Consider the following 15,342-nt stretch of genomic DNA (forward strand, 5'->3'; position numbering starts at 1 on the left):
TTCATTTTAAGCCTATGAGGATGTTGTGCAAGATCGCCTTCCTGCAAGATTCTTTCCCTCCCTCTATCCTTATCTATCCGTCTATACGTCTGTCTGCCTGTCTGTCTGTCCCTTCATCCATCCCTTGTTCTCTCTTTCTCTGGTTCCCTGCTCTATCATTGCAGGATGTGGGACCTGCAGATGTTCTAGAAGCATCCAGATGTTCTCAGATCTACTGCAGAACAGACTGTCCATACTGAGCGTATGTAGTATGAGTGTATCTACAGCTGTTTCTTACCTCGCTCACCTGCAGCACTGTCAGCCACAGGTTAGAGAAAAAGCGAGATAACCCTGTTTTTTTTCTTGGTTAAAGCTCTTCATTTTGATCTGGCCATAGTGCAAATGTTAGAGGATCTCTCGTTCTAGTCTGAATGAATGCCGGGTTTTAAAAAAGAATTCCCCATCTTTTACCGACCTGATATAAATTCTAATGCATATATAATCAATTGGATATAGAGACAAAATAAAGACGTCTTTTGTCAGAATACTTTACAGTGGGCACTGTAATATTTTGTACATCAGTCCTAACAAGTCTCTCAGCAGTTTTAAATCTCTCTGCCTCTCTGCACTGGTTTATTAGTTTAAGACAAACAGTCATCAGTTGCTTATAATAGTACACTGTGTTACCAAGTGAGGCGTTTTGTTGTCTGTTTGCTGACGACTTCTCCGTTCTGTAAGTCAATTTGCAGACAGCATGTCTTCTCTATGGGCTTATTCACACTGCCTAAATATACGTGGTCTGGCTACTACGGCAACGTCACAGTGGAATATTACTCACATCAGCGGAGAGACCGACCTAGAAACATCTGACTGCACACTCACCCACACACACACACACACACACCAGAAGGACCTTCTAGCCTCCAACCCCCACACACATACTTTGTTTACATTTCCCATCCTTTCTCTCCCTCCCCTCCCCTCCCCTCCTCCATCTCCATCTCTCAAAGCCGCCCATCTGTCTCTCTCCTCCTTTCTTCTCTCCCTCCCTGATGTTTATCCGAGGAAGGTTGGATTAAGAGAAGGACCACTTCAGACACAGAGAGCAAGTAGGACCTCAGACCGCCATTGTTCAGGCTGCGCCGTTTAAAGACAGCAGGTGTGTATTCTGGAGGTCTCTTCAGATAGGACGTGGTAGTGATGTCACTCGGACTGATGGAGTTATGACATCTGTACTCACTAGCTACACATTCAAAATCTTATAACTATGCTATGTTCTAGCTGGTCCCCACAAAATCCCAAAGCCCAGAACTTCACAGGTTCTGCTCATGGTGCAAGCAAGTGGATATAATTATAAGGACTGGGACCCAGTGTGTTTCAATGGGTGGAGCATGGTGCTAACACTGCCAGAATCAGGATTCCTAAAAATACATGTTCTTACTGTACTGTAAGGCATTTTGAATGAAGCCGTTCAATAAAGACACGGTGGCGCAGTGGTTAGCGCAATCGCCTCAAAGCAAGAAGGTTCTGGGTTCGAGCCCCGGGGTAGTCCAAGCTTGGAGGTCATCCGAGTTCGTCCTCTGTGTGGAGTTTGCATGTCTCCCCGTGTCTGCATGGGTTTCCTCCGGGTGCACCGGTTTCCTCCCACAGTCCAAAGACATGTAGGTCAGGTGAATCAGCCGTACTAAATTGCCCCTAGGTGTGAATATGTGTGTGTGTGTGTGGGCCCTGTGATGGACTGGCAGCCTGTCCAGGGGGTCTCCCCGCCTGCCGCCCAGTGGCTGCTGGGATAGGCTCCAGCATCCCCGCGACCCTGAGTAAGGATAAGCGGTTTAGATAATGAATGAATGATGCATTCACTAAATGGGATTTATTGCATGAATACCCCTTCCATCATGTTGAAATGTGACGCACATGGCCACAAGACCACCAGGCCCAGGGTAGCGGTCCGACTTGCAGAAGATTTAGATATACAATTACTTTGTGAGAGCAGTTATCAAGTCCATGGAACAATGTGGAATTCTGTGAGTAACAATCAAGGTCCAACCTAAAGCTGTTTCGAAAAACTTGTCAACTACTATCAAGATCACTCATTATGCTGTTTTACTGTGATTCCCAGGAAAAAGCTAGAAGCTGTTTCTGACATTATGCAGCATATGTAGGAGGGAAAATGTCACTGCAGGTCATGAATCTTGGGTTTTTTTATTCATTCTGTTCTTTGAAATGGAGTTGCAGTGGAGTCAGGGTTAATGTCAGAGAATTTAGATGACTCGGTTTTCCTGCTCTCCCTGGCCATGCAGAGGCATCTGCCTCAGCACAGCACGCTGCAGAGCTGCATAGAAAATGGCAGTTGACAGAATTAGATTGACAGCTCCTGCGTCCAATGGGCTGATAGATGAGGGATGTAAGGTTTCCTAGCAACACCCAATGCACTGGCCTGAATAATTGAGGCCTATATAGAGTGTGTGGGGGAGGCGGGGGGTTGGATATTCTTCCCTTTTATATGATGTACTTGACGTCAAGGTGTGTTTTATGTAATATTTCTAAATTACTCCAGGAGAAACTAGTCAATGGCTGACTAATTTAGAGAGCAGGTTCTCAGTCTGTGTCTCTTTCTCATTGTCCACCCCCCCCCCATCCAGCATCTATGATCCAAATAAACTTGATTCTCCACTTTTCACAAGTCACACAGTGAAGCCATGTAAAAATGTTGCTATTCATTTTGACATCTAATCTGCACTGTGTCAGTTGTTGCATCAGTCAGCAGCCAGGCCGTAGCCAGGGCAACATTTTAACTGAGGTCCAGAAGCATGAGTAGAGCAGGTTTAATTTATAGCTATTTGTACTTTTTCTTTTTAGCCTTTTTCCCAGGAAAATGTGAGTTTCAGACATGCAATTTCCTGCAATTGGTGAATTTTTAATGTATGTGAATTACAATGTAATCTACGAACAGCAAATCGATTTTTAGGACAAATAGTTGAAAATACTCTGGGAAAAAGGTTTATCTTAACCATTTTCTAAAATAAATACGTAAATAAAATAAGTAATTATAATCTGACTGCCTATGATTATTCATCCACATTATTATCATTCTTTTCATCACACAGGACTTGAGGCAAGTTTTCTGATTGATTAGAACGTTAGCCTAACTGCAGACGACAGGCAAGGGTGCAAGTCCATGAATACTGGGATGGCCTCCAGCGCGTTCCCTGTGCCCCCGGGGGTCCACAGGGTTAGCGGTCATGTCAGGAAGGGTATCCCACGTAACATTCTGCCAAATCAGTATGCAGATTGACAAGACCATACCGGATCGGTCGAGGCCCGAGTTAACAATGACCACCACTGGTGCCGTGCCCTCACAGGGTACCGATGGAAACTATCAAATCGGCTGTGGCGACCCCTGAGAAACAGGGAACAAGCTGAGAGAAGAAGAAGAAGAAGCCTAATTGCAGACAAAGGTGTACTGCATTATAACTGAACAGTTCAGAAATATTTGAAAAGTCAGATGGATGAAAGAGAATGTACCGAGTTGGGTAGCCCGAACGGACCGCTTCAACAGACATGTGAACATGCGACCCAGGGTGAGCATATTTTGGCTTTCAAAAAAGAGGACACTAGTTAGTAGACACCAACATGCTACTGGTTGGCTCTCGCTGTTCTTATCCCTCTGCCTACCAGATGTGACAGACACACGGTCACTTATCACTGACGAAGAAGCTCTAACTGACTGACATGAGTCTATTTGGCAGCTTGATACAACCATACGGTCGACAGAGAATTCGCTCAGATCTGTTGACTGTTCTACCTTGGCTGTGCCGGCAGGGGCATTTATAAATTTATAACGATGTCAAAACACTTTGGGGGGCATCCGGGTAGCATAGCGGTCTATTCCGTTGCCTACCAACACGGGGATCGTAAGTTCAAATCCCCGTGTTACCTCCGGCTTGGTAGGGCGTCCCTACAGACACAACTGGCCGTGTCTGTGGGTGGCGCTGGATGTGGATATGTGTCCTGGTTGCTGCACTAGCGCCTCCTCTGGTGGGGCAACTGGAGGAATACCATGATCCTCCCACACGCTACGTCCCCCTGGTGAAACTCCTCACTGTCAGGTGAAAAGAAGCGGCTGGTGACTCCACATATATGGGAGGAGGCATGTGGTAGTCTGCAGCCCTCCCCGGATCAGCAGAGGGGGTGGAGCAGAGACCGGGACGGTTCGGAGGAGTGGGGTAATTGGACGGATACAATTGGGGAGAAAAGGGGGGGGTCTACAAAAAACGAAACAAAACCCCACTTTCAGTCTTAAAATAAAATACATATATATGATGATGCAAAACGTCCGCCTGAGAGGGAAAACAACTTACCGAGGTCCAGACCTCTGCGACCTCATAGCTGGCTACGGGGCAGCTCCGCAGTACCTTTCTGTTGAGCACAGTCAACATATCTAAGTCCTACATGTACCCTTCCCATCTACCTGACCCCAAGCCTAGCCTGTAAACAGAAAGTGATGTCACAGTTTATTCTAGGAGCTGATGATGGGATGCAGTGATTGTATTGGATATCCCTGATCTGGCATCTGTACTATGGATCTGAAGCGATATCATACACACACTGTATGATATGACCCACATTATATGACATGACACACACTGATATGACACATTGTATGATGTCTGTTCACATAAATAATACACAGAAATGGAAACTACAAAGGGGACACAAAAGCAAAATCAACACTACTGGAATACTGACACGCAGGAAGAGTTGCGCAACAGATAGTATGGCCAAAAATAAACATATGGTGTGAGTATACTGAAGTTCATCCTCCTGTTCTGTGGGCCAGCCTCGGCATGTGGCTTTCTAGTTACTCAGTTAGACAGAATGAATGGCCTGTGCATACGTGTCATGCATTAGGTCATATTCCAGTTAACAATGTCAAATGGTTGGATTTTTCCAGAATATCCATGGCAAGAGTATATCCCAATCTTCCTGAAAGCAAAAAGGGTTGGTCTTTCCACTCTCTTGTTCTCTCTCTACATCTTCTTCTTCTTATTTCGTCTTGCTCCGTTTCTCAGGGGTCGCCACAGCGGATTTGATAGTTTCCATCGGTACCCTGTGAGGGCACAGCACCGATGGTGGTCGCTGTTAACCCGGGCCTTGACCGACCCAGTATGGTCTTGTTCATCCGCATAATGATTTGGCAAAATGTTATGTGGGATGCCCTTCCTGACACAACTATTAACCCTGTGGACGGGAGCACAGGTAAAATGCTGGATGGCATCCCAGTATTCATGGACTTGCGCCCACACTGGGAAAAAGAAAAAAAGGCACCCTCAGTGCTAGCTGAGTATTTAAGGAGAATTTAAAACCTGCTCTCATCTCATGATAGCCCAGTAGAAAAAAATTAAAGCCTCTATTGAGACAATTTTTACCTCCTGAGCTAAATTTCACTGCACTGAATGACTGAATTAACCAACTTTTGCAGTCTTTTAATTGCCTACCGCTGTGGTTTGCTTATAGTAAGCTCACAGTCAACGGCCCCTGTCCTCTCACTACCTACAGGTTGTGGAAAATTTGACTTCTAAAGCCTTGTTGTGGTTTCAGGACTCTCAGACTATATCCATATTCCTCTGGAGAAATTTGAAAATGTTTTCATGTTGAAAACGGGAGGACAGCTTTCTGTCCAATGTTTTCAGATAATTTTCAAAGCTTGCCGTCCCCATTTAAACACCAAAACAATAGAAGAGGCATAAATCTCTTTTACTGGGAATATGCAGTACACTTGAACCAGCTGCTTTATGCTGATGACAATCAAATGTCAGCAATACCAAAATGCTCAGTTTTCGCCATCCATTACAACTGACCTTTTGCAAAGTCCCGCCCCAGAACGGTTCTTGTCCAATCCTTCCTTAGCAACGGTTTCTATGTGAGGGAGGTCGGTCAAGCTTTCAACAGACAGCAAAATGCAAAATGGTGTGCCTACGTGACCTGCAAATCGGATACTAGGTATCCAAAAAGTTTGGAGGGGGGTGTAATTTTCTTTCCCATCCTGAAACCCAAAACGCAAGAGTAGTGACGTCGGCAATGGATTAAGCAGTGTGGCAGTCCACGTGACCAGCTTAATCCTCCCAAAACTCAACAAAAATACCTTCGTCTGCTCCAAGGTAAGCTTGCTATTAGCTATTATCGACAGCTAATATAGTCAACGTATTATTACTGTTAGTTTTACCCACACAATGATTATTACCATTAACAAATCAGCCTATTACTAACAAAATAATATTATCAAGGTACTTGGTGAACGTAACCAGCATCGTCTGTGGCCAGAGCGATAGCTAGCCCACTAACATACCTGGTTATAGCCAGTTTCCAACTCTCATCTCAGAACATAAAGACCCACGGGGAGGGTCGGCTGGGTCCCGGGACAGTCTCTGGCCAGTCTGCCCTCCCCGTAGTCGGCCCATTTTATACTTTTCTCCCCCTCCTGCGCTCCAGACGGGGACCGGCCATTTGGCAAAGTCAACCCGCCCACAGAGGCACCTCGTCAACCTTATTTCGTCGAAAATCCTGGTCCTGGTCCAGAGGATAAAAACATCGGGGGGTGGTTCCCCTGGCCCCGCGGCATGTCCCTGGCTACCCCCAAGAGTCCATACAGGATCCCCGGAATAGGCTGGAGAAAAGAACACCAAACACCTGGCCAAAGTCAACACTATAATACGATGATGCTGACAATGGTTTATGAAAAAGATGCCAAATATTTAACTTGTTCTGCAGTGCAAGAGCATGCTTGGTCAGGTGTCCCTACAGACACAATTGGTATGTGTACTGGTCACTACACTAGCGCCTCCTCCTGTTGGTCAGGGTGCCTGCTCAGGGGGGAGGGGGAACTGGGGGGAATAATGTGATCCTCCCACGCGCTACGTCCCCCTGGTAAAACTCCTCGCTGTCAGGTGAAAAGAAGCGGCTGGTGACTCCACACGTATGGGAGGAGGCATGTGGTAGTCTGCAGCCCTCCCTGGATCAGCAGAGGGGGTGGAGCAGCGACCGGGACGGATGGGAGGAGTGGGGTAATTGGCCGGATACAATTGGGGAGGAAAAGGGGGGGGGGTCTCAGGTTTATTGGCTTCAAGTCTTAACACCAGAACGACCAAGGCTGTCATTTTGATGGTTTTGGATTTTCAATGTTTAATAACTTCGTGGAATAAGAAAAGATACAGACCTGCCGCTCAGTGAATGCTCCTAAAATTGCATATATTTGCATTATAAAATGAGTTTTAGATCAATTGTGTAAAAAAAAAAAAAAAAGGGGTAAAGCCTGCTTTTTAACAGTAGAACGACAAGATTTCTCGGTTGCGGTTCTTTTTAAACACAATATTCAAAGTTGGCCCCTCCTCCCCAGCTCAACGACACCAGATGGACACGCCCCTCACCAGTTTCCAGAGCACACCCCGGTGTACAGGTCAACTCCGCGTTGCTCTTCATCTCCATCCTCTTCTTCAGTGCTCACCAGCAGGTGAAAGCCAACCCCAGATTCACTCTCGTTTTGGAATAAGCTTTGTCCACTTGACATTTTGCCTCGCTATATTTGCGTCTTTTCAGCACTATGTCCACCATTGTCGTAGCTTCCTCTTGGATGCGTGTTTACGATCTCAGTCTGGCATGGGTGCTGTGCCAGTCATGAATGATTTGTTCAAAACGAACGACTCTTTTAACTGAGTCGAGTGACGACGACTCCTCTCCATTAACTTGTTCACTTATTGTTACTTACTGTTCACTTACAAAATTTGTAATTTGTGATATTGGGCTAGACAAATAAAACTGACTTGACTTACTCGACCCTCCCGCTAGCCGGTGCGAACTACGAAGACGAGGCGAGTCAACGTGCCACGACTGTGCAACTCTTATATCAACTATGTTTGTGGAAATGTATCAAGTTAATTACTTGATACAGTTCAATGTCAATTCAAGTCTATTTGATTTGTATAGCCCAATATCACGAATTACAAATTTGCGTCAAGGGGCTTTCCAGCAACACAACATCCTGTATGTATCAATATCAAAACATACATTTCAGTTGTATCAATTACTTGATACAATCACTAATTACAAACATTCCTGATTACCTTTTTTCATTTTCCTTTATATGACACCGAGTAGATATCTGGGGTGTTTTATATCTATCTATCTATATATATATATCTATATATATATATATATATATATATATATATATATCTATATATATATATTGCCATATTTTTGTTTTTCCTTTCTGTCATGTATAGTAGCAGAATTAACTTAAAGAGTAGGTGAGAAGGGGTAGGGAAAAAAACAAGCGTATACTTCCTCCTACTGCTTTTCCAACATGTAACAAATAACCTGATGTATATGGAGATCTGTTCTCTGAGACTGATGTGTGGATTTGTTGATCCCTTCAGATTATTGGCAATGGATTATTTGTGTGTTATATCCTGCTTATTTACATGTTCCAAATAAATCATCATTCATTCACTGTGTTAATGGTGAATGGACTGCATTTATATAGCGCTTTTCTAGTCTACCAAACATGTCTGTGAATGTTCTCATTCATCCAGGTCATGGTGATCCAAAGGAGTTGAATCAAGTGCAACTGGACTTGGTATATACCCGTGAAGACGTTTCGCCTCTTGGTGCCTTTCAGACTAGCTTGGTCTAGTCTGAAAGGCACGAACTGAGGAAGCCTCTTGGATGAGAGGCGAAACGTCTTCACGGGTATATACCAAGTCCAGTTGCACTTGATTCAACTCCTTTGGATGACTAGTCTACCAAACCACTCAAAGCGCTTTTCAATGGATGCCTCACATTCACACACTGACGGCAGAGGCTGCCATGCGAGGTACCAACCTGCTCATCAGGAGCAGTTAGGGGTTCAGTGTCTTGCTCAATGACACTTCAACACGCTCTCTGGGGGAGCCGGGGATGGAACCAGCGACCTTCCGATTACTAGACGACCCGCTCTACCTCCTGAGCCATGCCGCCCCGGCATGGTTTAACCTAGCCCTGTGAGAAAAGCAACCACCTTGGTGCTTGTTTCAAACCAGTACTCGCTCCCCCAGACTGGAGCTGAAGGTCTGACTCGGGCTGCACGAATCACTCACTCACTCACTCACTCACAGGGTCTGTGCCACAGTCGCCAACCGTTCGTGCACTTCAGTTTGTCCCTTTTAGCAGTTGATGACTGCTCGACTGAGATCGTTCAGTCATGAAATTGAACAGTGTAATGTGTGCTTAGCAGACTGGGCTGCTGTAGATGCCGTCCTGAGGTGGGACTGGTTGCCGTTCACGTCTTTTAAGGAATCAGGAAAATGTATATGTCGGAATATTTATCGCAAACGAAATATCGTTTCCCCCAAGCCCACAGCAGTGCAACCCAATGACGATGACATCCAAAACCTACAAGAACACATATGTAACCAATTTTTCTGGACTTAGCCTGTTAGTGATTTTAAGTTCCTGTTATAAGCTGTTGCCACAGTGTATGCCTTGAGCTCTTATTTTGAAGGCTGAAGAGAGAACGGAAGTGCTGTACCCAGTGTTGTTGCTGTGGAGTTCTGTTGGGGGAAGAATCCAAATAGGGTGGGCCTCGTGTGAAAGTGGAGCCTTCGTATTTGTTATTTTATAGTTTCATACAGTATAGGCGACATCTACAACCCCTCGGTTACGTTGGTGGCAGCGGTTTATAACAGGAACTTAAAACCACTAACAGGCTAAGTCCAGAAAAATAGGTTACACATATATCCAAAGTATTTAAAAAACTACAAAAACACCTATAATCAACATATCACAAAATCAAATCAATAAACGCATTGTCCATGAGAGCGAACGCCAGCCAAGGATGACCGTCAGAACTGCCGCCTACACGGGCCAGCAGTGAGCGCAGCCATTAGCATAATGACGGACCTTCCTGAAGGGAAAACAATACTTTTAAATCCTTGCAATTCTTCCAGTTACTTTCCATGACCAACGTTTTGTGTAAGTGTTGTTTCCTTTACCTCAGACGTGGTTTAAGTTGTGTAACGCCGCGGTGAGTGTTGGCCGGCTGCTCTCGGTTGTTACCGCTGGACCTTTACCGCTGGACCTGGCTGCTCCGCTCGTCTCTGCGTGCCGGACGGCGTCGGACGTTTTTATATACACGTCACGCTCGTCTCGCGAAGGCAATTAAACACTTGCAACCGGAAACAAAAAACACTTGCAACCGGAAACAAAAAACACCTGCAACCGCGGCTTTTCTGCGTGCCTTGCTCCGGCCCCGTGCGGTGCCTGTGGTGTCCGTGTACACTGCACAGTTGAGCCGTTTCCCCGCACACCGTCGCCGGAAAAGCAGCCGCTGTAAAACAGCGGATGATTTTTTGAGCGTTACAACCTCAGCGAAAGGACTCCTTTCACCGTCGGAATGTGGTCCGGTAACATTTGGAAAGTCTAGAAGAGCCGCACGATTATTTTCTTACGTTCGAGTTAGCGAAGGTGGCTAAACCGGAAGTTAGCCTGGCTGCCGGCTAACCCTGGTGCGCATGCTCGACGGGTTATTCTCAATCACGTGACTTCTTCGTTGCCAACGGACGCTCCGCCATGTTGGAAGACAGCTGGACTTTAGCAACCACTGTTTACGCTGAAGTTCTCGTTGTCGAGCTGTGTTTACAAGAACGACATCTTAAGCGAACATCGGACAAACGTACGGCAATAAAACATCGCAGTTGTGATCCACTGTCCGGAAAACAGTTTCGAACCACAGAAACAGCGCAGAAATTAACTATTGTAAAATGTAGAACCACGAGAGCTCTGTATGAATCAAACCTTGAAACACATGTAACCGGTTATTTTCTTGCCCCTAGCTAACGGGGTGTACTGCACCACAAGGCGACAGCACTAACCGCTCGGCTTAAGGGTCAGACCCGTTAGCTAGGGGCTAACGTGTCTTATTAGTAGTTTACACACACTCTGACTGTTTAGAAAACGTTTAGCGTCGCAGTGACAGCAACACAGTTTGATTGGACGATTGACTGACTCCTCCAACATGGCGGATGTGTAGCCGTGACGTGTTGTGTGACGTAAGGGGATTCCCCGGGCTCTGGGCGACTCCCTTTGGTGAGTGACTCATACAAACTGGAGTCAGTAAAAAGAGTCGGACCCCTCGTCACTACCTGGCACCCTGGGGCCTAGCGTGTAAACCACGCACTCACGCCGAAACTCTATTTACGCCATCTTTCCACGCAGGCTTCCGAATGTATAAAAATGCGCGGGCGGTTAGAGGCGGTACCGGCGGTACACGTCTTTCACACCATGCGTACCGTACACACGGCCTTTCTAGGCCGATTAGTGCGATGTCGTGAGTTGGCACAAAAAAAAAGATAAGAAAAGTGTGAATTTGGCTAACATTTTATTTAGAGCTTTTTTTTCTTTCACATTTTGTTAGTGTAAACTACTAATAAGACACGTTAGTCCCTAGCTAACAGGTCTGACCATTTAGTCGAGCGGTTAGTGACGTCGCCTTGTGGTGCAGTGCACGTCGTATCGAATCCCGCACCGGGCAAAAAACTAACCGGTTATACTAGGATGCATTCTACGTTATTTTATTTTACTTCATTTTATTTTATTGTGTTTACTCTGTGTATTGTCTAGGGTTTGTCTTTTACCTATTTGTCTTTGTTTTTTTACGGACCCTGAGTCTGCAATAAAGTTTTGAATTGAAGTATAGTTTTAAAAAAACCTTCACAATGATTACATTGTGATGCGTGACTTGTTACCAACCTCTTTTTTTTGACAAGCCTTAATTTCGTTCTATCTTGAGTAAATATGTTTGCCACTAAGCATTAAAATAATTCTAATAATGTGTTGTGTAGTTGGTTCAGTATCAGACATCAACACACGAAGCAGAGGAACAGAGGAGCGTGTATTTTACTTAGCACTTTTTTTCATCGACACATTTTACTTCTCCTTCTACACATGCGTAACTCACAGTACCTGGGACATATTAACCATAATACTGCCACCTAGCGGTCTCCAACGTAAATAGAATTAACAGAACACAATGCATCACTATGTATGCATATGGACACAACATCTTCCCCTTTTAAACAGAGAATACTTCCAGTACCTTAGATTAGAACTGACAGTATTACTCTCTGAATAATTTAATAACATCACTCACTTTTCACATTTTCTTTTTCCTCCCCACACTAGTCAGCAGTATTTATTTATTTATTTCACTTTCCCATGACAAAGTCTTTGGTCCAGCTAGGTGGATTTCTAATCCTGGTAAACCTGAGCTGGTTATCAGAGTTACAGTCAGGTGGTTTATCAGTCTCTGGTTTAGTACAGTCCATTGCTCTGTCAGATTCAGTATCCGGGATCCACTCTGGCAGTGCAGATAAGCGTGAGGCGTTCCAGATCGTTCCATCATCCAGCAAGTAAGTGTTTGGTCCTTTCTTTGTCACAACAGTCCTTGGTTTTGTGAACTTCAGTCCTCCTTTCTTTACTTTCCATGGCTCTGTGAGCATCTGTGTATTCTTTCATCTTCACTTGTTTTTGCTTCACTCTTTCATGCGCAGCGTGTCCATCTTTTGGAGGTACAGGCATCCCCATCACCTGTAGCTTTGTTCTCATTTGTCGACCATGGAGCAGTTCTGAAGGGGATATGCCAGTTGTACAATGAGGCGTTGCTCTGTAATCCATCAGGTAAGTTCTCAGGAATGATTTCCAGGGTTCTCTTTGGATTGATGTGGTCTGTAGGCAGTCTTTAACGCTTCTGTTGAATCTCTCAACTTCTTCATTTGATCTTGGATAATAAACTGAAGATCTCAGGTGTCTGATTTCCCTCTTTTTGAGAAAGTCAGAGAACTCAAAGGAGAGTAATTGAAGTCCATTATCACTGACCAGTTCTTTTAGATTCCCTTCTCGAGAGAAAACAGTGGTCAGGAACTGGATGAAAGTATCTGTGTCAGCACAGGCAGCAAAAGCTACTTCAGGCCATTTACTATAGTAGTCTACCAGTGTTATGACATATCTGCAATCAGCAGGTGCTATTTCAAATGGACCTACGACGTCCACGGAAACCTTTTCCCAGGCAGCAGCTGGTAGGGGAACGGTTTGGAGTGGAGAATCATGGGTTACAGTCGACTTATCATTCTGTCTGCAGGTTGTACAGTTCTTAATCAATGTCTCTATCTGGGAATCCATTTTGCGCCACCAATACAGTTCTCTGAGGCGATGTTTAGTGCGCACAATGCCTTGGTGGGTTTCATGAGCAATATCAATGATTCTTTTCTGCAATGACTCAGGCACCAGCAACTGATGAGTACCTCTGACAATACAGTCATCCGTGAGTGCAAGCTCATGGCGGATCAGGAAGTATGGCTGTAAGTCAGGCTCAAGTGCCTTCTTTCGTGAGGGCCAGCCTTTCCGTATCTGTGCATGGAGCTTTGTGAGCACTGGGTAGGCACAGCAATCACACTGGAAGTCATCCACAGACACAGCACTCAGATCAGTGAGAATGGTTGCAAGGGATCCCACATTCTCTGCACATGCAGTGTCTGTCTCGGGAAGTGGGAGTCCAGATAGATAGTCAGCGACATAGTTCAAAGATCCAGTTCCATATTCGACATCATAGTCAAACTCCATCAGGTGAGCAGACCATCTTGGCTATCTGGAGACCAACATGTTTATTGCCCTTGGTGGTCAGGAGTGTCATAAGTGCTTGATGATCGGTGCGTAACAGGAATTTCCTTCCCCCTTCCTACACCATTTCTCAGCAGACCAGACGCAGGCCAGCGCTTCCTTCTCGATGATTGAATATTTTCTCTCAGCGTCCGACAGACTGTGAGATGCAAAAGCAACAGTCTGTTCCTCACCAGTACTGTCCAGCTGAGTCAAGATGGCACCTAACCCGTAGTCTGAAGCGTCTGTTGAGACTATGGTAGGCTTGTTGGGGTCGAACAGCACTAGAGCAGGGCTATTCACGATCATCCTCTTGACTTGGTCAAATGCTGCTTGAGCTGCATCATTCCACCGGAATGAACTGTCCTTTCGCAGCAGAGCTCTCATAGGTTCAACAACAGTTGCGTAGTTGGGCACAAACTTGCTGTACCATACACTCAGACCAAGAAATGAGCGCAGGGTTGCCGATATCCCTGGATCTGTGCTGTCTGTGAAGCGACCTGTCAGTCAGCTCAACAGCGGAGTCAGGGATTGAGGAGTTTAGCCAAATTTCTGGGATTATCATGGCGTTGCAGTTCCGTACTAAGTAATGTCAGCTTTAAGACATCCTGGCACATTCAGCTTCTCTCTGGAATATGTAACAAGCTGCATTCTAAGTTCACTTAGCTTACCTGAACCAAAATATTCACTGTAAACATTCTCAGGCAGTATAGAAACACCAGACCCTCTATCAACAAGTAACTCAACAGTACATGCCTGTGCAGTAGTAGGTGCAGTAATAGTAGCAGTACACATTAGCTTAGCAGCTGTTTCAGTGGTAGAAGTAACAGTTAAGAAAGTAATATCAGGCACAGTCACTTCATTAACAGACTTTTGGGAGGATTTGCACACTCTAGAAAAATGTCCCATCTTACCACATGTTTTACATTTGCAGTCCTTCGCAGGGCAGGATTTATCGTTGGCTAGGTGGCCAGCTGAATCACAATGATAGCAGGTGAGGGTTGCATCCGGTTTCTGAACGGTCTTGTATTTTGGCTTGCGCGCCTTCTTTTGCACTTGAACGGCGGCGACGTGCTTTGTGTCACCGTCAGCAATGACTTCTGCATCAGCTTTAGCAGCTTCAGTACGCCCAGCTACTTCCAAAGCTCTATCAAGTGTCAGGTCCTCCTCCATTAACAGTCTCTCACGTATACCAGGATTATTTGTCTTCTCTACGATCTGATCACGCAGCGTTTCACTTTCCATATTGCCAAACTTACATTTCTTCACGAGCTCGCGCGGCGCTGCCACATAGTGATCCGTTGACTCACCCACAGCTTGAGCTCGTTGCCTAAAGCGGTACCTCTCGGCGACAACGTTCAGTTTGGGGGTGAAATGCGCCTCCAAAGCCTGCACAGATCCATCGTAGGTATCAGCCGTGAGCGGCGAGGTGCTTTAGGTTCTCTGCCCCTCTGTTCCTAAGCAGAGAACTAGCAAGGCTCTCTGTCTCTCGGAGCAAGACAGCAAGCAGGTAATTGTCCAACAACTTTTTCCACGCAGCAAATGCGGTTTTCGGTTCACTTCAGGGGCACTCCAGGAGCACGGCAGGAGGGTGCAAGGAGAGCAAAGCCATCTCGTCGCCACTTTGTTGCGTAGTTGGTTCAGTATCAGACATCAACACACGAAGCAGAGGAA

General features: G+C 45.5%; 1 protein-coding gene across 1 annotated transcript in view; it reads right to left on the bottom strand.

Moving 5' to 3' along the window:
* LOC130132831 (sodium/potassium-transporting ATPase subunit alpha-3-like) overlaps positions 1 to 14,913 on the bottom strand; it is a 59,518-nt gene extending 44,605 nt beyond the window's left edge. Inside the window, exons 1-4 of the mRNA XM_056301855.1 lie at positions 14,583 to 14,913; positions 13,863 to 14,168; positions 13,314 to 13,442; positions 12,889 to 13,085 (exon numbers count right to left, since the gene is read on the bottom strand). Coding sequence (XP_056157830.1) covers positions 12,889 to 13,085; positions 13,314 to 13,442; positions 13,863 to 14,168; positions 14,583 to 14,913 — 963 coding nt within the window. The remainder of the gene's footprint in view (positions 1 to 12,888; positions 13,086 to 13,313; positions 13,443 to 13,862; positions 14,169 to 14,582) is intronic.
* Between the last annotated feature and the right edge of the window lie 429 nt (positions 14,914 to 15,342).

Source organism: Lampris incognitus, unplaced genomic scaffold (assembly GCF_029633865.1).
Source record: "Lampris incognitus isolate fLamInc1 unplaced genomic scaffold, fLamInc1.hap2 scaffold_180, whole genome shotgun sequence".
Taxonomy (NCBI): domain Eukaryota; kingdom Metazoa; phylum Chordata; class Actinopteri; order Lampriformes; family Lampridae; genus Lampris; species Lampris incognitus.